Genomic DNA, 24,356 nt, shown 5'->3' on the forward strand with positions numbered 1-24,356 from the left:
GTGACGCTCGTGAAGGCAACACACTTGTCTCTTTTCATCCACAAACATCAGATCTGAAAGGTCTGATGATGGCGAGTTCGGTGATCTGGTGCGTGTGTTGAGAATAGTTGCCAAAATGGTGATGTGTGAGGACCACGCACGGATGTGGGCAGCACGTGAGAACCACGCATGATGATTTTTGTAAAACCACCACTTTTCCTCCAAATGATTTTTGACATGTGAATCTTCTTGTGCCATGTGTGTCTCTAGGTAATTGTCGGAAATTGTAGATCTATCTTTTTCAATTTTGAAGAAAGCAAAATAAAACTAAGTAAAATAAATATTGATAGATAAAGTGGGTGAATGGATAAGGGAGCGCTAGGGTGGGGGGAAGGAGGCGCTAGGTTTTTTTTTTATTCATTAGTAGTAGAAATTGTTCAGTAACACATCACTTTTTAAATTAAGGGCTGGTTTGAATTCGGTGATAAGATGAGATGATTTTATATGAAATATTAAAGTTGAAAAAAATATTATTTATTAATATTATTATTGTTTTAGAATTTGAAAAAATTAAATTGACATTTAAAAAAATTAAATTATTTATAATATTTTATATAAAAATTTAAAAAAATTTAAAAAAATTATAATAATAAATTAAAATGAGATAAAATACTTTTTAAATCTAAACGGAGCTAAATGAAAATGATCCTCGACGTGGATGGACTCTTGTTTCTTGATGCTTTTATTATTGTTATTCCAATCCGTTTTAAGATTCTATAAATTCGGACGGCTCTGATTGCCGCCACGAGAAAACGACCATTTAAAACCAAAATAACCCCATCTTCACCTTCTGCATCATCCAACCCAATTTCTAACGGATAACGCAAAGTTACAATTCCCTATAACAGCGCCAAAAACAAGAGGTTTAGCACTCCCATCTCTCAGAAGGCCATCAATGGCCGCTCTCAGCATCGGCATAGCCACCACCGCCATAACAGCCCGTGCAACTCTAATACCTTCTAAATCTTTCAGGCCCAGAATCTGCTGCAGCGTTGGATGGGTACCTCTCACTCTTTCTCCCACACCATTAATCTATTAATTTCTCATAGCTTATTGAATTTAAGCTTAATTTTTGGGCAAATGAAGGACCCAGAAGGCTTATTGGGCCCGCCCCAGACCGGCCACCTAGCGAGGCGCGAGTTCAAGAAGCGGCTCGAGAGAGACGCTGAAGCCCGGGAGGCCTTCGAACAACAAGTCCGCGAAGAAAAGCAGCGTCGCCAAGCTCTTCGGCAGGTTATTTAATGGAGTGGGTCTTGAAGGTTTTCTTTCGTTTTATTCTGTATTCTGATTTTTATATGGTTCTTTCTGTTGTTTGTCGTAGTCTAGGGTCGCTCCCGCAACTCCAGAGGAGCTGATCGAGTACTTTCTGGACACTGAAGCTCAGGAAATTGAGTTTGAGATCGCGAGGTTGAGGCGCCGGTTAGTGTTTTTACATTGTTACATGTTAAATGTCCACGTGCATACCAGTTATTTGTGGTTTTGATTGCTCCAATGCGGAGGTGCATTTCTGTGTGTTTAGGAGCGGAACCCAAGCATCTACCTTTATATATATGTATGTATGTATATACAGTAATGTTACTTGTAACACCAATGTCGCAGACATGTTTTTGAGGTTAAGGTTTAATTTTTGAAGTCTACCTTTTCTTTTATGGATAATGCAAGTCTGCTATATCAGTGGTGTTACATGCGCAGTACACTGATGCTATTATAAGTAACATCATATACATGCATGCATATACATATATATAATAATGTTAGTATGAGGTACTTTTGTTAGAAATGATAAGAGAAAAGGAGTAAAGCAAAAACGGAATCAAGCAAACACGATACAAGATTACGCAATTCAGCAACGTGTCTACGCCCACGGAGTAGCAGAGGATTTTATTTCAGATGATAGTTGAATATACAGTACGGCAGCACAACGGCCTTACAGAAATAATATATATATAATCCTAATTATCAGGTAAACTCTAGTTAGCGGGTTGGGTTTGATCGTTTCTAATTAGCCCCCAGACCCCCACGAGACTTGTCCATTTTCGCTTCAACTTGGACGGTCCCCCACGCTCCATGGCTCAAGCCTCATTGAAAATCCATCAAAAAAGCCACAACGAGACATTGTCGGGTCGGATCATCAAACCGGGCTGCACACAAACAAAGCCAGGTTCCACACAAACAAGCCCAACAACTTTGATTCCTCCAATTGTATTCATTTTGCATACTTTGTTTTATACTTCATTCATAGATCATATTAGGACGGGGTTCTAAACTAGCAGCAAAGTTGACTGTTCTAGACCTCTTGGGCCCTTTTTTGTGCAAGTTGTTGTGCATTCTGTACGGTCAAAGAATCTACAAGTGGATTCTTTAATTTCTGATTTTTTTAGAATTAATTAATGCTAAAAATTCTCTTATGTTCTTTGCTGCAAAAATTTATCCTTTCCTGTCATATTTAAAAAATACCCACATGACCATTACTCGAAGAATCTTATTAAGGGTGTAAAAGGGTGTGCTGGCGTTATTCTTCTATATTATAAATTTGGAATTTCTTTAAGCAAAAATAAAAAAATAAAAAATAAAAACGATGGCGGAAAAATCATAGCTCCCTTAGTATGTTCTATTTCTAAAAGTCTCATGTGGTTTTAGTACTTTACTGGGCATTGAAGGGACATGGTGTCAATAGAAAATCTACAATGATCAGAAAGTTATGAATGGTTATATCAACACTTACTGTATTTCCAATTACTCTTTGAATTTAAATATTTTTCTTCTTGTGCCCAAATCTCTACCTTGCCATCAATAAATGCCTGCTATAACATGTAATTTTGTCAGATTGAACCAGGAGTTTTTTTCACACCTACAATTTGAGTTGGGTCAGCTTCGGTTTGCTGTTTCAAAATCTCAGGTCCCCATTTTCAAACTATATTTCAGTTATATTCTGCACAGATGATTGGCTAGAGTAAAAACGCTCAAATGCTAATTATGATCTAGGATATGGAAGATAGATTGATTGAGCTAGAAGCGCTGCAGAAAGCCCTGCTGGAAGGAACAGGTATGTTACACCCCCAAACTGTGGTGCTGAGGGTATGCATGCTTGCCTTTTACTACAAACCCACAATCCTTTGGTTGCATCTTGTGTTACAGAAGCCTATGATAAAATGCAAGCTGAGCTCATAGCAGCAAAAGAAAGTCTAACCAAAATCTTGACATCAAAGGATGTAAAAGCAACTGTATGTGCGACTCTTTTTGCTCATCAAGCCTCTTGGTTTGTTACAATTTTTTTTTATCATATATTGCTCAAATGGGTTAACTTTTACTGTGCAGTTATTGGAGATGGTTGAGCGGAATGAACTCAATAGATCCTTACTGACCCTTCTTGATGAAAATATAGCAAATGCACACAAGGGTAACCAGGTAATAGCCATTAGGGAACTCGCAGTCTAGTTTAAGTAGAATTTTTTGTTGAGTTGTTTTGAAATGTATAGAATGGGGAGGAGATCCCAGGATCCATTACAAGTATACACCTTACTTTTCTATGCCAATAAGCTGCACCAAGTTCATGCAATTAAGAAATTTGTAGTAAAGTCTCTTGTGAAGTTACAGCCGCAAGCCAAAAGGGGAGATGATGTATGAGACCACTATCTCTCATTGAACTGTTTGATTGAAATAAATTATAATGGCGCTCAATTATTTGTTCTCGTCACACTGGCCGTTAATGAACACGCAAGGCATCATATCATATGGCCTGGTACGACCAAACTATAAATAGAAAACATTGCCTGAGATAGTTACCTGTTGTACAGAATTTACAAATAGCAGTTTCCTTTGAACAATAAAACATCTGTCCAGTTGCGGGAGTAGTCTTCTCACTCCTGATTTATCGTACCTGTCCATTAATTCCAACTCCACTGGGTTGCTTTATATATTGTCCCGATTTTCAACACTTTCAATGTTGACTTGATTCACACTTCCTCTAGTGTTCTTATGTTTTGAACAAGAAATTTGCATGCCATTTTTTTTCCCCAAAACTAAGCTAAATTGTTCGTTAACTGCATTCATTGTGAACTAACTCAGAGATTATGATCAATGTTGATGTCCAACATGCAGAAACAAGCAGCAGAATTCATGGAAAAGCTTCGCGGGGCTGTTCTCAGATACGTGACAGTGTAGGACCCACGTGGTAATCATCAAGTATCCCTTTAGTGTTTTAAGTACGCTGCCACATAATTCACCAAATTATGATAAAGGAGTTGTAAAGTTGTAATTTTGTAAACATTAGAGGAATTTGTACAATAGTTGGTTTGATTATTGATATATGATCAAGTACGGGCAATGCCAATGCAGATCTTTTCTCAAAGGGAACCGTTAGGGCCACCGACAGTTCCCACCGATAAGGCAAAATTCACTTTTTTTTTTTTTTAATCTATTTTTTTTCAAGTATTTATCATTTTAAACATTTAAAAAAAATTCACATACTCATTAAAAAATATTTTTAAACTATTTAAGTTAAAAAAAAAAAAGAAAAAAAAAAGCTGTTATAACTCCCTTGTTAACTCTACTGTAATACTGAAATGGTGGAATGGAGATTATGAATTTAGTGTAAATTCAATTGAGTTGCTGTTGTGATGAGGAACATAATGGGATGAGATGATATCTTCTGATGCAATAGAACTTGTGCACTCCAGATGTTTGGATTAATTGCTAGAATAATGGATTGCTACGGGAGTAACTTCGAGGGCTCCCAAGTCCCAGCCTCCTTACAGAATTTACTTACAATATTCTTTGATGATTTTCCATTCCTTGCTTTCCATGCCTTAAGACGTTGCTCTAACAGAATTCAGCTAAACTAACTTGACCTCTAGTGTGCAGAAAATTAAATGACAAACAATGAGAAGATGATATACGAACGCACCGTTTGAAATAAATCCAAACGCCGCATTTTACAGACCCTTAATAAAAACAAGTGAAACGGTGCATAGCACTCATCTAAAGACGAATAAAAACACCCAGCCCATACGGTGCGTCTTGGTTCTTCAAGTCCCTGGCCTCCACGATGTCGTCCAGCTTCTTTTGAGCAACTTCAAACTACTTCTTCTTCATTTAATTGGGTTCATTACAAAAGCAAATCGATAGACACTCTCGAAAGAATTTAACGGTAACTTTAGCATTATTCTTTCTCAAAACAATATTGGCAAAAGAGCGAAAATCATTGCGGAAAATCGTAAAACTCCAAATATGACTTGCCTGCAAGAGGATAACGCACTACCAGTAATTGGCTCATTTAAAGTGCCACGTTGAATATTACGAATTTCCATCAGTTCAGTAGTCAATGAGCTTGTACGTGTTTAGACGTGGGAATGCGTTCAATATAACGGTTTTCCACCAGTTTAACAGTTAAGGAACAGTGCGTTCGAATCCCTTTTTTGAGCAACAGACAACGTCCGAATTCGTCACTGATATCTATTCTCTATTATATAAGTGGCTATCGAGCTGCTACAGGAATGAACAGTAAATTTTCACACTCCGTATGTATAGTCCGTATTTAGCGTGGTGTTTCTTTTCTAACCTTCTATTCTCTTCTTTTGTGTCCGTTAATACGAAGTGTTTTTAGTCTTTTAATTCAGTGTGTCAGGTGTCGGCAACTTTAGTCGTATATTTATCTGAATAATTTTATTTATTTGTGTCAGCTCCCTCAAATCCTTTCTCATTGTCAGCTCTGTCCCTCCCGAGTTCTCTCTCTCAATTCAGACCCTCTCTCTTTTCTCTCTTCGTCTTCTCTCTTCTGTGCATTTCTCTCTTCTTTTGGTTCTTCAAATTTGTTTTTCAGTGTTGAGTTTTTTTTTTTCCTTCCATTTCGTTGAAGTTGATGGTTTTTGCTTGCCTAATGTGCATGTTTTCATCTTCAGGTTTGTAGTGTTCGATTTGTGTTGATCGATTGCGTCTTCAGTTTCATGGGCGTCTTCAGTTTCATAGACATCAGAGCTATGATTGAGGCTGAGGCTCTCAAAATGAGGAACTACAGTTGGGTTTTGGTCTCCAGATTTCTTAACAAAATAGATTGATTTCTTTTTTCTTTTTTGCTTTGCATGCAGTGGTAGATATCCAAGATTTTATTCCTCTTCGTATTCGTCTCTGCATCTTCTCTCTTCAGGTTTGTATTTTTTCTTTCCGTTTTTTGTTTTCGCTACTGAGGATTAAAACACCAAGTTATTTTTTTTCTTCTTTCTTCCTTCTCTTCTCCCTCCTTTCTCCTTTGCGCTGCAGCTCACCCCGAGCCCTATCTCCCTCTCTGCAACAACTGTATGGACCACGCAGTCAGCAACAGAGCCGTCGGCAAGCTCTGCACCACGGCGAGTCACCCCAGATCTGCCATTTCTCTTCTCAATCACTCCACCGTGGATTAGAAGCGGAGGATTCGAACCCACTGCAGGTCAACACTCAGATCCACCATGGATCTCACGTTCGTTGGTGTGACTCTTTCAAAGTGAGGAGATGTTTTGGCCACTCAATAAGAGGTTTGGAAGGCAGGGTTATCGGTTTTAGGTTTTTCTCATCTATTCAAATTTGTTGAATGTGAGGCCTCGAAAAAAATGTGTCGTAGTGTTTGGTTTGAGTTTTTTCTTGCTCAGTCTTCGTTCGGGTGAGCTGTGAGTATGGATCCCCTTGGTGTTGGCAGCAATGCATGGGAAGATTTATTGCGTGCATAAGCGTCTTCGAGCATGAGCGAATGTATGTTGCTTTTTATTTTAGTTATGAGAACTTTCACGGTAAAACTTCTGACTTGAGCATCAAAATAAATCGGTATTGATCATGGGTTTTGTGTGAAACTTACTAGATACTGATGTTTGATTCTCTACATCGAAGAACCTGCTTGCATTATGCTGCTTACTATGGCCATTCATATTGCCTGCAAGCTATTCTTTCTGCTGCTCATTCCACCCGTTTCAAATTATTGGTTTATTTAAACGGCGACAGAGACGGGACTACAGCCAAACGGACTACAGACGAAACTGCTGGTAGAAAAGGCTGGTGGTAGAAAGCCATGTCTCACGCTGGGCAGAAAAAAAAAAAAAAAGGAAATGCATTCGCATGGGATTTCATTTGATGGAAGGCAAGACGACACGCAAGTGGGAAGAGGAAAAATAAATTTTCTTTGGTGGAGAAGCCATTCATGCATGACTCCATTCAAAACTTTTTAGACAATTTCCGTAAACAAAGAAGAAAAACCTGGAAGGAATAAAAACTCCTAGCTTATTTGGCTTTTGACATGAGAGAGTTTGTTTTTCTTCTTCGCTGGACATAGGACGGAAGGGGAGAGCATTATTTCTTTTTTTTTTTTTTTTTCAGTCTAGATAGGGACACGAATAACGCGCATGCATATTAATTTATTCTTGCTTTCGGTGTTGGACACTCAACAGGTGAAAGAATAATAAATAGATAATTAAAGCGCGTATAACATTTAACTATTGCTAGCTCCCTGCATTTTATTAATTATTTGGAGAGGAAAGCCCTAGAAATTAAAAGCCTTAGAAATTAACAGCTACAATCCAGCCGTTGAAGCTCATTGAAGATGAGAGAAAGTACTCCAAAATGAAAGGCAACTGATCACTGTTTTAAAAAGAAAAAAACACTTACTTGGGATCCCAATCGGAAACCACGTGGGTTTAGCGTTACTCAAGAAAAAAAAATAAAAAAAATCAATGCATGTCTCAGTTCGTCGGTTCATCAGTCTATCTGGGTAATGAAAAATCATCATTTCATTGTGTCAGTCTGTAGTCCGTTGGTCAACTCATAATTTCTCTGGGTAATACAAATGGGTAGTGATAGGCTTACTACCCATCTATTATTTGTAATGTTTTTATTTTTTTATTATTTTATTTTAAATATTTTTTTTAACATCTTTAATTATTAAGAAAAAATTAAAAAAATATATAAATTTACTAATTATCACTTCCTTAACTATTAAGTAAAATAAAAAATTATAAAAAAAATTAAATATAAAAAAAATAATAAATAAGTAGTAAGAGAGTAGTAACTCTATTATTTTTCAATACAAATTGCATTTTACCCGTACAGTATAGTTACATACATGTTAAAGAGTTTCTAAGAGCACTCCAATGATTCTTCATTCTAAACTTTATTTCTTTTATTTTACGTATTAATTTTTATAATATATTATATATTAGTTTATTTTTTAATATTATTTAAATATTATATTATTTAATATTTTTTTATTCATTTCAAATATATTATCTAATTATTAATAATATTTTCATATTTTTTAATATTTACAATACTTCTTTATATAATATCGTCTTATTTTAAATTAATCTAAATTTGTAAACTATATCAAAATATAAATTAATTTTAAAAAAATATTATATAATAAAAATATTTTCAAAATATATACAATAGAATTATTGCACGTCGATAAAGATATACAAAATGATTGGAGTCATGGAGTTTTTTTCTTTTTTATTTTTTATTGGTATGAATCTTGCAGGTGCTTTTATATATATAGCCAACCAACACGTAGGAAAGCGTGGAAATGAGAGAGAGATGTGCTTAAAATGAAAATATAAATCTGAAAAAAATATAAAATATCACCTATTAAAGAGAGATAAATTAATTTAAAATAATTTTTTTATAAAAAGAAAAGGTCATAAATTTTAAACGTTTATGATCATGAATAATATTTTTTACATGTAGCGAAATTATTGTAATAAAATCTAAAATAAAGATGATATAAAAGATCTATTAAAGCTCACATTTGTACAATTTTTTTTTTATATTTTAAACACAATTGTATTTTATAACATTTAAAATATGTTTAGATATTAAACTGAGTTGAGTTTAGTTAATTGAGATGATAAAATATTGTTAAAATATTAATTTTTAATATTATTATTATTTAAAAATTTAAAAAAATTAAATTATTTATTATATTTTATATAAAAATTTAAAAAAATTATAATAATTAATTGAAATAAATTTAGATAAATTTAATAACCAAACGTTATTGAGTACTCGGAAAAATAAAGAAGTCGGAAATATTTGAACTTTCATATTTTTCCATTTATGTTTTTTATTATTATTGATCCAGCAAAATCTCATTTCCTTGATTTGGTTCGATTTGGTCTATAGTGATGTGATGGGAGATGGGACATCGCTGGGAGGAGGTATTGAGGACGGCCTGAGAATTCTGACTGTAAGTACATTTTATTTTAAATAATAATATCATTTCATAATATATTTCATAATATATATTATAAAATAATAATATTTTTATAAAATAATGTTAATTTTATAAGATATTTTATAAAAAAATAAAATAATAATATCATTTCATAATATATTTCATAATATATATTATAAAATAATAATATTTTTATAAAATAATGTTAATTTTATAAGATATTTTATAAAAAAAATTACACAATCTCTTATTATTTACACTATTTCTATACTATACAAATATATAAAAATCAATTAAAATAATTTTTATTATAATTATTTTTTATAGTTTTACTTTTAATATAAACCTCAATATACTTATAGATAATATAGTAAATACCTCAAAAGTACAAAATAGTTTTTTTTATTCCATTAAGGCGCCATTTTACCTGACCTAGATATGCTTTACCATCATCATGAAAATTTTAATATTTTGTAAGATAAAGGCGCTATCATCTTTAATGTTTTACAATATTACTTTTAATAGCATGGACCACTTTATAATATTACCTTTATTATTATTTAAAAAATTATTTTTTAATGAGTTTGTAATTATTTTTAAAATATTTAAAATAATTTAAAAAATACAAAAAAATAACATACAAAATAAAATAAAATAAAAATGATAAACACACAAACACTTTAACACTTTATACAATAATGTTTTAAAATAAGGGATATTTTTGTAAAGAGCAATGCTACACAATTTTCTCAATCTCCACACTACATTTTTTTAAATTTTTAAATTTTTTAATATTCTTTTTAAATTTTCTTTAATTTTTTTCAAACTAATTTAATTTTTTTTTATTTATTATTCATATATTAAATATTTGATAAAAGAAAGAAATAATAAAAATTAAAAAAATTATAATATATAGACATCGTGTAAATAATAAGAAATTGTGTAATTTTTTTTTATAAAATATCTTATAAAATTAACATTATTTTATAAAAATATTATTATTTTATAATATATATTATGAAATATATTATGAAATGATATTATTATTCAAAATAAAATATACTTACAGACAGAATTCTCAGGCCATCCTCAGTACATATGTTCAACTCGACGATGGTACAAGAAGATTATCTGCTGTTATGTTTGGTGAAGTTGTAGAGGAAGCATTCGGTTGTTCAGCAGTTGAGCTTATGAATCATATTGGTGATATATGTTTTCTTATTTTCTATTACATTTATTGTTGTGAGTAAAAGAGTCCGTCTTATTATTTTTGACATATTTACTACATTATCTATAAGTACATTGAGGCTTATATTAAAAAAAACTATTAAAAGCAAATTATAACAAAAATCATTTAAATTGATTTTTATATACTTGTCTGTTATGCCAATTTTGTTTTTATTTATAACATGCATGTCAATTTAAAAATTTATTTTGCAGGAACATTTGCCATATATAGAAAATCTTGTAGCACAAGTTTCATAGAAAGAGTGGATGATTGAACTTTTAGTAGATCCCAATCGACTCAACCAACAACAGCACAAGAATTTCAATGTCATTTCTATTGATGCAGTACAAGATGACACAAAATAATGGATAATAGTAAAAACATCAAACGACTCATATTTTGAACTGATTTTTTTGTCGAGTTTGTTGCTAAAACTATCGGTGTTATAAATATGTGTTGGACTATGTTATATTTTGAACTAATGTTTTTGTTGGGTTTGTATTAAACTTATCGCAGGCAACTTTGTTAAAACTATCAATGTTATAAATATGTGTTGGACTATGTTATACTCTAATCTATGCAAGCATGTAATTATTATACTCTACTTAACTATCATTACCCTTAAATATTTGCTAGATTTCATATTTTTTTTTATATACCTTAATTTATTGATTGAAATAAACTTTTTTATGAAATATATATTATTTTTTAAAAATAATTATTTTACCAAACTACAAACGTGCTTTGCATGTTATTCTGATATAGTTTCCTATAAAATTCAAAGCAGGATAATATCTCGAACATATTTTTTTCAGGTTGTGTTTGGATGTTGAAGTGAGTTGAATTGAGTTGAGTTGAGATGATAAAATATTATTAAAATATTATTTTTTAATATTATTATTATTTTAAAATTTAAAAAAGTTGAATTGTTTATTATATTTTGTGTTGAAATTTAAAAAAATTGTAATAATGAATTGAGATGAGTTGAGAGGAGTTTGGTAACCAAACGAAGCCAATTCTTTCCGAGATAAGTTCCATCTTTTGACCACGTATGGAGAGCTGATCCGCGAGAGATATTGGGTTGACAAGACGTCGGCCTGGAAGAGACTAGTTGGTACTCATTTCCTTCTTGTTATGATAAGTTGGCAGCAATCCATTAGAATTTTTTTTTTCATTATTTAGCGCCCTACACCTTACATAAAAATATTCCTATACATTATAAAAAATATCTTCACATCTTATATAAAATTAAAAATATTAAATATATGATGTGAATAATAACTGATTTAGAGAGACCGGAAGTTTCATGCTTTTGTGCCAAACAAAATCCAAATCCGTGGTAGCAAGGTACATGGGACGCACATCAAAGCTTACAAATCTATAGGCACCTATTTACCAGGCACAAAGAGTACTCCACGAGTCACGACTCCACAGTCTCCACTTGGCAAATGAGACGTACGTGAAAAAGAAAAAGAGGAAGCATCACAAGTAGGCAGCCAAAAAGGGTGGCCAAAGGAAAGGCACGTGACACCTCTTAGCCAAAGGAAAGGATAGAGATCATGTTAATCTGAAAAAATCTTTTCAACTATTTTCTTATCATACTAGTTTTGAAATATAATAAATAATATATATTACTTAACATCTCTATCCTTCAATATATAACTTCCCACTTTCCCAGGATCCATTCGATTCATTGCTGAGAAAAATAATAGTCCTGCCCACCTCTATATTCTGCTGAGAAATGGTAAGACTTGGCCTCTCTGTACTGGTTCTCTCCTTCGTTCTTTACGTGGCTGGCACGGCGGAATCCGCGGCCGTTGCCAGACATTCCAGCCCTACAAATTTCATCAAGGCCTCCTGCAGGGCAACTCGCTATCCTGCACTTTGCGTTCAATGCCTTTCAGGTTATGCAAGTGCAATCAGAAAAAATGAGCGACGATTAGCTCAAACCGCCTTGTCGGTGAGCTTAACCAGGGTGCGGTCGGCTGCAGCGTTTGTGGGCAAGATGACTAAGGTTAGGGGGATCAAGTCCAGAGAGTATGAGGCTGTGAAAGACTGCATAGAGAACATGGGTGATGGCGTCGACCGTCTTAGCCAGTCGGTTCAGGAGCTTGGCCATATGGGTCGAGCCGTGGGTCAGGACTTCGTGTGGCACATGAGCAACGTCCAGACCTGGGTTAGTGCTGCCCTCACCGACGAGAACACTTGTCTTGATGGGTTTTCTGGCCGTGTCATGGATGGAAGTGTCAAGACTGCTATACAGAGAAGGGTCACCCATGTAGCGCAGGTTACTAGTAACGCACTCGCACTGGTAAATCGTTTTGCTTCAAGACACCAAGCTGCTACAACCGTAGAAAAGCCTTAAATGTTGTCATAAAAGCCTTGGATTTTGTCTTGGGAATTTTGGTCCGTTAACACGCGTATGTAAACATGATGTATCTAAAGTAAGCTTTAGATGCTATCTTGGGGGTCTTGGTTTTCTGCTTGATCTGTAAATTTGACACGAAGGGTTTGAGTCAAGCTTATGTTTATCTTGTAAAATATCAAAAGCTTTGTTTGTAATAAAAAATTATAAAAGGCATGAACTCTAGATGGCACTCAAAGTCCTGAAAAACCATGCAATCTTTCTTTTAGCGAAAAGGAGGAATTAGGAAGAAGATATAGGTCAAGCTTTAGATTTTAAACAGATACGGCACTTGAATTCAGGTTAAGGTTCTTGCAGATATAAGATTGATTGAATCTATGATCAAACTTCAGATTTTAAACATCAGTCACTACGAGAGGAAGAGAATAAGTAATTCAACTATGACTCATTACTCTTGTTCTCTAGAACTGATCTCCTTTAATTACTTTTGTTGGAGGCAGGAGGATAAGTTTTTGGCTCAATCACCATGGTAGGAGCACAATAGCTACAGATTTCTTGCAATTTTTCAAGAGTCTCTCTTTGAAAAGGCATTACAATTATCTAGATAACCAGAACCTACTACATATACATAGCAATGCTTTACAACTTTCTATCTTTTACGCATTATATTTTTTTAAAAATATTTAAAATATTTTAAGTTTATTCTTTTTTAATTAATTTAATTTTTTTATTTATTATTCGTATATTAAATATTTGATAAAACAAAAAAAAGTGATGGATGAAAATTGTATGAATAATAAGAAATTATATAGATTTTTTTGTAGTTTAAATGGTGTGGCATGAGGAGACAGGGTAGGTCCGACAGGAGGACAGCCCTGGCTTAAACTGCGTGCTTTAATCTGGAAAAAAAAAAAAAAAAACAGCTAAACTCTAAAGCCCAGTGTCATTCTCAGTGTGATTGTTGTGTTATTATTATTATAGTAATGCGTATAAATTTTGTATAGTTATTTTAAAAAAAAAATTATTAAAATATTAAAATTTTTTTTTATATAAATTATATATATATTCTTTTAAAATAATTATACAACATTTATATATTTACTACTGTATATAGCATTCATGCTTATTATTATCACCTTTTGACGACTTTGGACTTTCCCTACTGGCAAGACGACCAAATCCCATATTGTTGATTTTGCACATCATGGACACAGAAATAGATGAATATTTTATGTAAAAGGCTTATCTTCTAAACCCTTTCACGGTGTTTTAGAAGTCTTATCTCTGAACACTTTACCATTAGACAAAGGACTCGTTTGGATTCGTAAGTGATCTCAGTTCATCTCATCTCAGCTCATCTCAGCTCATCTCAACTCATCTTACTACTATTCAGCAATTTTAACTCATAAATCTCACTACTATTTACAACTCATCTCATTACTATTCATAATCCATCTCAGCTCATCTCAGCTCATCTCAAATTATCTTAAGTCATCTTCGAATCCAAACGTCTCCAAAGTGCAAGCGCACGCTCGCCTTTTTATATTGTGTTTTGGTAGCTTTGTTAAAAGAATTTTGGACTTAGTATTTCTAGATTCTTGTTCCTGGAGTTACAGTAAATTTCATGCTTTTTTTCAAGCTGGGCTTTAGATCTCAATCGTATCAACCACATAACTGAGCTTAAAGGCGAATCTTCAAGGAAAATTGACTTGGTAAATTAGCGTGATAAAATATATGAAACTCCGGGTGGGTGCCATGAGATTTTCTATAGAGATTAAAAAAGAAAAATGATATATGCAATCGGTTGGGAGAATCCTTGGGAAATCGGCGCCAGTGTGGATAAGAAACTCACCGTTTCATTTGACCATCCACTTTCAACCTCTTCATTCTTTTTCTTTTTATTTTTTTGTTAACTCTACTCCAGTTTCCATGAATGCCACTTCCCGAGAAGCCAATCCTTGCAGGAACTTCTGAATGAGTTCTGTAGCCTTGGGGCAAAACAAATTGATCCAATAAAGTAAAAGCCCCACAAGGCCAAGTAGTGGGAAGAAGCTAATGGCGGTAGTTCTTTCAGACAGTGTTTCTTTCATTTATAAATGGGTTCCGAAATAGGTTTCGTCTGAGGTTGAGGTTGAAGATCTGTTTGAGAGGTAGTGTTGCTGCATTTCGTCTGCCTATTCCACAAGAGCAAAGGCTTGGCTGAAGCATGATATGATTCTCGATTTTTAAGTTTAAAGAATCTATTGATTTTCATTTTTAGTTCTATATAATATTTAAATCTTAACGACGCAAGTATAAATCTTAAAAATCATTTATAAATTATCATTTTTTGTTTATTGTCATTATTTTTTGTTTTGATCTGTTAAATTTTTTTGAGTAATAGAATACTTCTAATTGAGTATAAAAGAAAAGAGAGCTATTTGAAGAAATGGGAAAATGAAAGATGAGAGAAAGAAGGAAGGAAATAGAAATGGAAAAATGATGGACCCAATTTTATCAGCCGATTTCACAAAGATTGCGCACGTCGGTTGTACGCAGCATTATTGATTAAAAAAACAAAAAATTTACTTAACCTCCTACTATTTATACAACTTCCACACTCCACATTATTTTTAATTTTTATTATTTTTTTCTTTTATTAAATATTTATTATATAAATAATGAATAAAAAATTTAAAAAAATTTAAAAAGAATAAACTTATAAAAAAATTTTAAAAAAATATTAAAAATTTAAAAAAGAATGGATGACCAAAATGGAAATCTAGTCAGTAGTCACCCAGAGTGAGATGGTGGGGAGGGGACACGAGGCCTGCCCGAAAGCTGAAGATTAGAGCAGGAAAAGATACTCCCTCATCCCTGTCCCATAAAGAAATCTGAGGCCAATTGAAGCTCAATTTCCAAGAAAGCTATGGGATTTGAAGCAGGTAGAGTAGAGTAGTGGACCCACCCCTAACTCCATAAGGTTAGAGATCAGAGAAACCTCTTAACTTTTCTTCTTATTTATTCGAAGAGGATCCGAATATAATAATTCACCGAAAGGTCTTTCTTTTGTGGGATATCAAAACATGCGGTAGAACCCAATACTCAAAAGAGCTACTTAATAATATGGAAACCAAACAGGGGACTGAAAACAGTACTGAAATATATAATTCATTGATCGGTTTTGTCCAGTATTCTGAGCTGAAAATCCAGAGCCAGATCAAGATTTATCTGACCTTCGAGTCCGGTTTGATTGCGGAGTGAATTAGTTTTGTTTTATAGCTGGGATAGTTTGGTTATGGAAGGTGATGTTGCCAACTTTTGACGCACATGATGTGCTGCGTTTTGGCCTTTCACCTCCTCCAATCCTCCGGATTCACGTCAAGATATCACCTCAAATCACTTTTAACTTCTATTGTCCCCCAAAAGGAGGGGCAGATAGAAGCTAGTCGGACAATTTGCAAGTGGTATTCACGCCGCATTAAGTTTACGTGCACGGTTCATCTACGACTTTACCTCTGCAATGGATTCGATCATACGATGTTTGTCATGTCATGTTACGTCGAAAATTTCTTCATTTAGTTGACGTTTCTGCTGTGGAAAATAATATACTTACCTCTATATTACAACTAAATTACACCTAAACTGTGTTGCCAGTAATTTTGAATTAAAGTAAAAAAAAAAAATTAATAATTAAATTTTTAAATATAAATTATATTTGAGTTGGTGATTTCTACTATTTAATATCATGACTGAGAGAGCCAATACCATTCATAAAATAAGTAACAAATTTTAAATATTATCAAGCAAACAATGAAGTATGTGACATAGATACTAATGTTTGATGGAAATATGTTTTATTATAAAATAAATAATTATTCTAAATAATAAGAATCCCAGCAAAATAAATTGCAACACCTTTGTGCAATATGTGTTAATCCTGGCCCATATCTGAGTTGTTAATAGGCCAGACTTCAAACAACTTTGGAGGCCGATGATGGGCTAGGAGGAGATGCCCTCCTTTTAATGTATTGGGCTATGAAGTTTGAGGGGAACTCCCAGAATAAAAAGCCCAATATCTGGGCCTGAGCCCACAACAGACCAGAATAGTGGGACCTATGGGGCTCTTGTCTGCTGCAAAAGTGTGGGTGTTGCTTGGCTTGTTTGTTTGTTTTATTTTTTGCCTTTTATGGTTAAAGTTTAAACAAACAGTTTGAAGCCTCAGGTTTGGAAAATGGATAGGTATGAAATTTTGAGTTATGTGGCATCTTTCGAGCCGATGTTTTTCTTCCTATCTATAAAAATAAAAACCTAGGTCTTCTTTTACACATCTGACCATAAAAACTTTCAAAATTACATATCCATCCCCCTTTTATATCATTTTCAATTTTTCAATGTTGAGTGACAAGCAAGCATGCATGGATGGCATGAATGCCAAGTTTTCTATGTCCTCCATCTTATGCAAAATTTGGTTATTTATTAATGTGGATTAATGCTGTCATAAAAATTTTCATTATTGGAAAAATATTTTGAAAAGTATTAAAAACTAATTATATCATAAGGATAAATTTTATGAGAATAATTTTATTTAAATGCTTTTATACCGCACACTATCCACCCACGTAATATAATTTGATTTGTAAGATTCAAATTTTAAAATCTAGATACTCTATATAAAGTCTGTGGTAAGTCAAACCTTAAAACTCTCTAAAAACAAAGCTCTCAAACCATTTATTAGGACACATAATTGGTGGTGTATCATTTAAGATTTTTATAACTTTAAAAAACCTAAAATCAGTATTTTATTTTATTTTTGATGAAAAGTATATTTTGTTTTTTAAGTTATTTAATAAAGGAGAAAAAAAATGAAATTTTTAATACGAGGGATATAAATCATTTTTCTAATATCATCATTCTACAAAGTTACATTAAATTATTAGAGGAATATTTATTATTTTTTAGGTATCTATCAATCATTTAATATTAAATTAAGTGATGATGAAAGACATTAAGTAATAATGAAAAGATGATTAAAAATAATAATATTATTTTCCTTTTAATGCATTTGCATCATGTAGCCATTCCCATATGCTAGATAGGGTAGTTGGTAATTTCACGATCAAATAGTAGGCCAAAAATAGAAATGAAAATAAAATATTAAATGCAAGGAAAAATGAAAATGAGAAACAACAAGTAATCGTTCGGTTCAGAACGACCGAAAACGAAAGGCAAGCCCGAGCCGAACTTCGCAAACCACCCCTGGCCTCTCGAGCTTTGCTTTATCTCCATTCAAACACTGAGCCTAAGATTAAAAAAACATAACGCACATCTACTCTCACTCAAGCAGACGAAAATGGCGACAGAAGCAGTGCGACTGTCTGCTTCTTCAGTGTGTAGTTTCAGTATAAATGGGTCTCAGAGAAGGGCTGCAATCCCTCTCTCTCCGGCTCGCTTTCTTGGTCTGCGTCCTCGACGACCACTCTCTTCTTCTTTCACTTCATCATCTTCTTCTTCCCAGCTCATTAACGCCGTGCGCTTCATATCCACATCTTCGAAGCCCTCCACTTTGCGGAGCAGAAGAGATTTCTCTGTCTTCGCCATGGCCGCTGACGGTCTCTCTCTGTCCCTCTTACTCTTAATTTCTATTGCTAGTATAGTGGTTAAAGTTCAATTTTTTAACATGATTTTCGTGTGCCCTTTTATTCTGCTTGTTAAATTATTTAGGATATTTTTTGAAATTGATGGGCAATATATTCTTGAATTATTCACAGTTCAAATTATTTTCGGTTTCATTTGCTTCCGCTTAAAATGAATCCGGTTTATTTTTCATTTCAGAATCAAATAAGTTTCATTTTTGTACTACGCAGTCCTCTCTTTGGTGTGCAAACGTCTTTCTTTCTTTTATGTGATTTGAATTTTCAAGTGTGAGTTCAGTTCAAGATGGCATGGAGTTGCTTTCAAGTTCACTGAGTGTTTACTGTCAATTTCAATTTTATTTGGCAAAGTGGTGATTGAGTATTTTTGCTTTCTCCTTCAAGGTCCTCAATTGAAGGTGTTAGGATGTTATGTGGAGATGAAATGAATCCATTACTGTGTAGACAGTATTTATAATTTAAACAAACAAAATTGAATATATGTCAAATGATGTGCTTTCTAAAGTGAGTTAGCCCCTACATGGTGTTGAATAGTACCATTTGGCTCCTTCAAATTGCAAGATACAAAAACAGTAGGTTTTCTCAGCAAGTGCATTTTGCACCCAAACTTCCACTTTTTTGGTCATTTTCACTATCAATCGATAAAACCTGACCAAAAATCAGATAAGGGGCAGAATCTTGATACTCAAATCGTGATTGAGGTGCAAATTGTCAAAAAGTGGTACTTGGGGTACAAATCGAAAATTGTTTTTGAAAAGTAAAAAAAAAAAAAAAAAAAAAATCAATTTGTACCCTTGTGGTGCGAATTGAAAAATTTTGAGGGTGCAAAATGTATTTTCCCCAATAGATTTTGTTCCCAGAGCTGCTAAGCATAAGTAGCTTGTAGCAATGTATCTATCTTGAGTGTTCTCTGGTGTATTCTTGCCAAAAGCTTCAATTTTGGACTATTGAGAAATGTGGGAAATTAGTTGTGAACTTTGTGTGTGGTTCCCTTTTAAGTATTGTGGTTTATGTGGCAGGATTATAATTCATAAAACTTTTGAGGATCAAAGCATCGTAAATGGTTTTGTTAGTGAAACCCATCCTTATTGTTGTTGTCTTCAATAGAAATTTGAACTCTATGGGTATGGACCATATGGTGGTGTTTTTGTGACATTAAAAATTACGAGGCTGACCCTTTAAAAAGTTTATTGTGAACATTCATGTATATTGTTTTACAAAATAATCATGCCATACTCAACCTGTAAGTGTGCCTATAAGTATTGGAGGGGTTTACCAATCATAAAAAAACATCTTTTTGAAGTTCGAATAGAGTGAAAAATTGTCAACAGGAAGCTTGGTTATTACTATTTGGGATGTTGATATTCTGCACCAGGAGCCACATATTTTGAGCATCAAGAAAAAAACATAGAAGTTCCTTTTACTATGTATTGGAAATAAAGTCTAAAAGTGCTTGTGAGGTCAAGTAATATTAATTCTTGCCTATGTCATTGATTAGTTTATGGACTTCCACGCAAAAGCCAATATAGTTTGCGCAAGTTTCTGTGTATGAGCTAACATAGCAGAGATGGATTTCTTTTGTCTTTTTAGCAGAGTCAAAGCGTGCAGTGCCGTTGAATGATTATCGCAATATTGGAATTATGGCTCACATAGATGCAGGAAAAACCACTACAACCGAAAGGATTCTTTACTATACAGGAAGAAACTATAAAATAGGTGAGGTACATGAAGGAACGGCTACAATGGACTGGATGGAGCAAGAACAAGAAAGAGGGATTACTATAACATCTGCTGCAACTACCACATTCTGGAACAAACACCGGATTAACATTATTGATACTCCTGGCCATGTCGACTTCACTCTTGAAGTGGAGCGGGCTCTCAGGGTATTGGATGGTGCTATATGCTTGTTTGATAGTGTTGCTGGTGTAGAACCACAATCTGAAACCGTGTGGAGGCAAGCTGATAAATATGGGGTACCCCGAATTTGCTTTGTCAATAAGATGGACCGTCTTGGGGCAAACTTTTTCCGCACAAGAGACATGATTGTGACAAATTTGGGTGCTAAACCACTAGTGATTCAAATACCAATTGGTTCAGAAGATAATTTTAAAGGAGTCATTGATCTTGTGAAGATGAAAGCTATAATTTGGTCAGGTGAAGAATTGGGTGCTAAGTTTGTGTATGAGGAGATACCAGCAGATCTTCAGGAACTGGCACAAGAGTATCGGTCACAGATGATAGAAACCATAGTTGAGTTAGATGATCAAGCTATGGAGAGCTACCTAGAAGGAGTTGAACCTGACGAGGAAACTATTAAGAAATTAATTAGGAAGGGAACCATCTCAAGCAGTTTTGTCCCAGTATTATGCGGCTCAGCTTTTAAAAATAAGGGAGTTCAACCACTGCTTGATGCTGTTGTGGATTATTTGCCTTCTCCAATTGATGTGCCGGCAATGAAAGGGACTGACCCAGAAAACCCGGAATTGACGCTTGAAAGGGCTGCAAGTGATGATGAACCATTCTCCGGACTTGCTTTCAAGATCATGAGTGATCCATTTGTGGGATCTCTTACATTTGTGAGAGTGTATGCAGGGAAACTTTCTGCAGGATCCTATGTATTGAATGCAAACAAAGGGAAAAAAGAGAGGATTGGTAGGCTTCTAGAAATGCATGCAAATAGTAGAGAAGACGTTAAGGTAGCTTTAACAGGTGACATTGTTGCTCTTGGTGGTCTAAAAGATACCGTTACAGGAGAAACACTGTGTGATCCTGAGAATCCTATTGTGCTTGAACGGATGGACTTCCCCGATCCTGTGATTAAGGTTGCAATTGAACCCAAGACTAAAGCTGATGTTGATAAGATGGGAGTGGGGTTGGTCAAACTTGCTCAAGAAGACCCTTCTTTCCACTTCTCACGAGATGAAGAGATCAACCAAACAGTAATTGAAGGGATGGGGGAGTTGCACCTTGAGATTATTGTTGATCGGCTCAAGAGGGAGTTTAAGGTTTATATCTGAGAACCCATGTCACGTGTTTGGTTTTCAATTTCATATGTTTCCTTACTCAGGTTCATAATTTGGTGTTGTACACCTCCTAAGACGTCATGTCTCTGTGGGACAATAATACTCAAACCATCATGCACATGATCAAACACCTATATATTACCAAGCTACTTGATAGAACTAGTAATTTCTTTTCTCAGCTTTTATGTTGAGTCATTAATTATTGTTGGTGAATCTACAAAGAACTAAATTCTTGGGTTTTTTATTTTTTATAATTTGATTTGCCATAACTTGGTTGCTTGTTGCATATAGGTAGAAGCTAATGTTGGTGCGCCCCAAGTAAACTACCGAGAAAGCATTTCTAGAGTCTCAGAAGTGAAGTATGTTCACAAGAAACAGTCTGGTGGACAAGGTCAGTTTGCTGATATTACTGTACGGTTTGAACCCATGGAACCAGGTAGCGGATATGAATTCAAGAGTGAAATCAAGGGAGGGGCAGTGCCTAGAGAGTACATTCCAGGAGTGATGAAAGGTTTGGAGGAGTGTATGAGTAATGGTGTGCTTGCAGGCTTCCCTGTCGTTGATGTACGTGCTGCTCTAGTAGATGGTTCTTACCATGATGTCGATTCAAGTGTACTGGCATTCCAGCTTGCAGCCAGAGGAGCTTTTCGTGAAGGGATGAGGAAGGCTGGCCCAAAGATGCTTGAACCTATAATGAAAGTTGAAGTTGTTACACCTGAAGAACATTTAGGAGATGTGATTGGTGATCTAAACTCGAGGAGAGGTCAGATCAACAGCTTTGGTGACAAACCTGGTGGTCTCAAGGTATGCCTGATGACCTCTCACGTCTGGCTTAAATCTTTGGACTTGCATCTTGGAAGATCTCTTACAACTGCATCTAATCTATTTCTTATTTTTCAATAAACTCTGTCTTCCTTTTTTTTTTTTTTTTAAAAGAGGACGGGACCCCAATTTTATTGATTGTCCTCACTTGTGGCGGAGGGAAACCGTGGTTACAAGTACGACACCTGGGATTTACATAAGCGCTAAATCTAGAAAAAGAACCCAGGCATCAAAATCAGTATAACCATATAGATTACACGGCCTTAAATAAGATACATAACCTACATCCGAGCTAGCCAAAAGAGGGGCACCTGCAAAAAAACCCAGTACACAAGACAAACAGAGACGCAAATAACTTGAGAACAACGAGAGACAAATAAATAACTAACAACAAACCTGGCACGAAGCTTATGATATCCTCAGGTAGGGCATACCCAGCTTGTCCATGCGGAGAAGACCCCTCACCCGGCTAGGCAGCATGTGAATGTCATCCCAATCAGAGTTCAACCCTTCCGCCCCACACTTAGCTAGAAAGTCAGCCACGTCATTACCTTCACGAAAGATGTGATTCACTGTATACTCCAGGCTATTCAGATATTCTTGTAGCTCCTCCCAGAAATCTTCTAAATATCAAATGGGGCACTTATTCAATAAACTCTGTCTGTATGTCGTAGTTGCATGCCGTCATTCATATCATAATGATTACCATCTTTGATGAATGATTGCCATTGCAACTCTTGATTGTAACAGTGTATCCTTGTACACTTCTACCTTGGGTCTTTAGCGAATGTCCCAACTTTTGAAAGCCAGAATCCCTTCCACCTCACCCCACCCTCTGGAAAGAAAAAAATGGAAGAAGGAAAATGAATAAAAAATATATTTGACGGAAGGGAATTGTTGATGTTAATGGTTGCTCACCATGGGCCTTTCCCGTGGTGGTCTGGACTTTTTTGCCCGAAAGGAATATCTCAAAACAAGAAACGGAAAGCTGATCGGCTCTTGATCATAAGCCATCTTCTTTATTTGCTTCTGTTCCCTTCTTTTAGGCTAAGAACATCCTTTTTACCTGTGATTTCTGGGTGATTATTGCAGGTGGTTGATGCGTTGGTCCCTTTGGCAGAGATGTTCCAATATGTTAGTACACTCCGAGGGATGACAAAAGGCCGTGCATCCTACACCATGCAATTAGCCAAGTTTGATGTCGTTCCTCAATACATCCAGGATCAGCTAGCTGCTAAGGAGCAACAGGTTGCTGCTTAAATTGTTCTCCTCTTCAAGAACAGGGGAGCAATATATTTTTGGCATATTAAAATTTGAATGTTCGCTTCATCATTCCCTTTCCCGTAAACCTATGATTCTTCTGTACCATTTCATAAATCAATGTGACTGAAAGTTACCCAAAGCTGACAAAGAAAACAAAGGCTGTGATGAAAACATCTTCGCAAATTTGATTCCATACCTGACGACACAATTGCGCTTCACAATTAAATGGAAAACATGAGGATTAGAGTTGGCAATGTGAGCAACAACAATACTAATTTATATTGCTCTCTGCTAAAGCAGCGGTTTGTCGATGATGTTTCTGTCTCTGCGCAGCTGATGAGTTGAAAGTATGTTTCTGTCATGTTCCGTCATGGCGAACAAAGAACAACATCTCACCCAAGGGTAAAGGGGTAATTCTCGATGAAGAAAGTAACTTTGCTTTTTATTTTTTTTCTTATACCATGAAACGTCTTGAATTCTGCACGCATTTGGGTTGTTTTTCTTATACCATGAAACGTCTTGAATTCTGCACGCATTTGGTTACAATGCTACATGCAACCGTCGCACGCAACCATTGGGGAATCGGCTGACGTGGTTAGCCGATATATTTAAAAAAAAAATATCACAGAATAGATAAACGAGAAGGAGGGAGGGAAAATCAGATTTCAGATTTCAAAAGGAGAGGGAAAATTGCATCCGCATCTGGGTTTGGTACGGAGGAACTGGGAATATTCAAACTGGCGTAAAGCTAAAGCTTAACCTAGTAGATCAGGAACCCCCAATGTTAGAC

General features: G+C 34.7%; 3 protein-coding genes across 4 annotated transcripts; all 3 read left to right on the forward strand.

The window, feature by feature from the left end:
- Nucleotides 1-825: 825 nt before the first annotated feature.
- LOC108999076 lies at nucleotides 826-4,390 on the forward strand. The gene is made up of 8 exons (XM_018975876.2): nucleotides 826-1,039; nucleotides 1,126-1,272; nucleotides 1,361-1,458; nucleotides 2,866-2,938; nucleotides 3,025-3,085; nucleotides 3,178-3,263; nucleotides 3,358-3,447; nucleotides 4,141-4,390. Exons 1-8 carry the CDS (start codon nucleotides 935-937, stop codon nucleotides 4,201-4,203), a joined length of 723 nt encoding a protein of 240 aa, XP_018831421.1. The 5' UTR covers nucleotides 826-934; the 3' UTR covers nucleotides 4,204-4,390.
- A 7,718-nt stretch (nucleotides 4,391-12,108) lies between these two features.
- On the forward strand, nucleotides 12,109-13,054 carry LOC108984668 (21 kDa protein-like). The gene has a single exon (XM_018956695.2). It carries the CDS (start codon nucleotides 12,199-12,201, stop codon nucleotides 12,820-12,822), a length of 624 nt encoding a protein of 207 aa, XP_018812240.1. The 5' UTR covers nucleotides 12,109-12,198; the 3' UTR covers nucleotides 12,823-13,054.
- A 4,976-nt stretch (nucleotides 13,055-18,030) lies between these two features.
- On the forward strand, nucleotides 18,031-23,759 carry LOC108984672 (elongation factor G-1, chloroplastic). Of its 2 annotated transcripts, none has more exons than XM_035693934.1 (4): nucleotides 18,031-18,413; nucleotides 20,049-21,463; nucleotides 21,773-22,285; nucleotides 23,396-23,759. In XM_035693934.1, exons 1-4 carry the CDS (start codon nucleotides 18,155-18,157, stop codon nucleotides 23,561-23,563), a joined length of 2,355 nt encoding a protein of 784 aa, XP_035549827.1. In that variant the 5' UTR covers nucleotides 18,031-18,154; the 3' UTR covers nucleotides 23,564-23,759. The 2 variants fall into 2 exon arrangements, with proteins under 2 accessions (XP_035549827.1, XP_035549826.1); XM_035693933.1 differs by having other exon boundaries at nucleotides 18,034-18,413; nucleotides 20,046-21,463.
- Nucleotides 23,760-24,356: the final 597 nt, after the last annotated feature.

Source organism: Juglans regia, chromosome 9, assembly GCF_001411555.2.
Source record: "Juglans regia cultivar Chandler chromosome 9, Walnut 2.0, whole genome shotgun sequence".
Taxonomy (NCBI): domain Eukaryota; kingdom Viridiplantae; phylum Streptophyta; class Magnoliopsida; order Fagales; family Juglandaceae; genus Juglans; species Juglans regia.

Excerpts from the sequence above, each read along its gene's own strand:
- LOC108999076 (XM_018975876.2), top strand. The coding sequence starts at position 935 with ATGGCCGCTCTCAGCATCGGCATAGCCACCACCGCCATAACAGCCCGT. Across the intron at positions 1,459-2,865 it reads ATCGCGAGGTTGAGGCGCCG|ATTGAACCAGGAGTTTTTTT; the intron begins GTTAGTGTTTTT and ends TAATTTTGTCAG. Across the intron at positions 3,448-4,140 it reads ATGCACACAAGGGTAACCAG|AAACAAGCAGCAGAATTCAT; the intron begins GTAATAGCCATT and ends TCCAACATGCAG.
- LOC108984668 (XM_018956695.2), top strand. The coding sequence starts at position 12,199 with ATGGTAAGACTTGGCCTCTCTGTACTGGTTCTCTCCTTCGTTCTTTAC.
- LOC108984672 (XM_035693933.1), top strand. The coding sequence starts at position 18,155 with ATGGCGACAGAAGCAGTGCGACTGTCTGCTTCTTCAGTGTGTAGTTTC. Across the intron at positions 18,414-20,045 it reads CTTCGCCATGGCCGCTGACG|CAGAGTCAAAGCGTGCAGTG; the intron begins GTCTCTCTCTGT and ends TTGTCTTTTTAG. Across the intron at positions 22,286-23,395 it reads ACAAACCTGGTGGTCTCAAG|GTGGTTGATGCGTTGGTCCC; the intron begins GTATGCCTGATG and ends TGATTATTGCAG.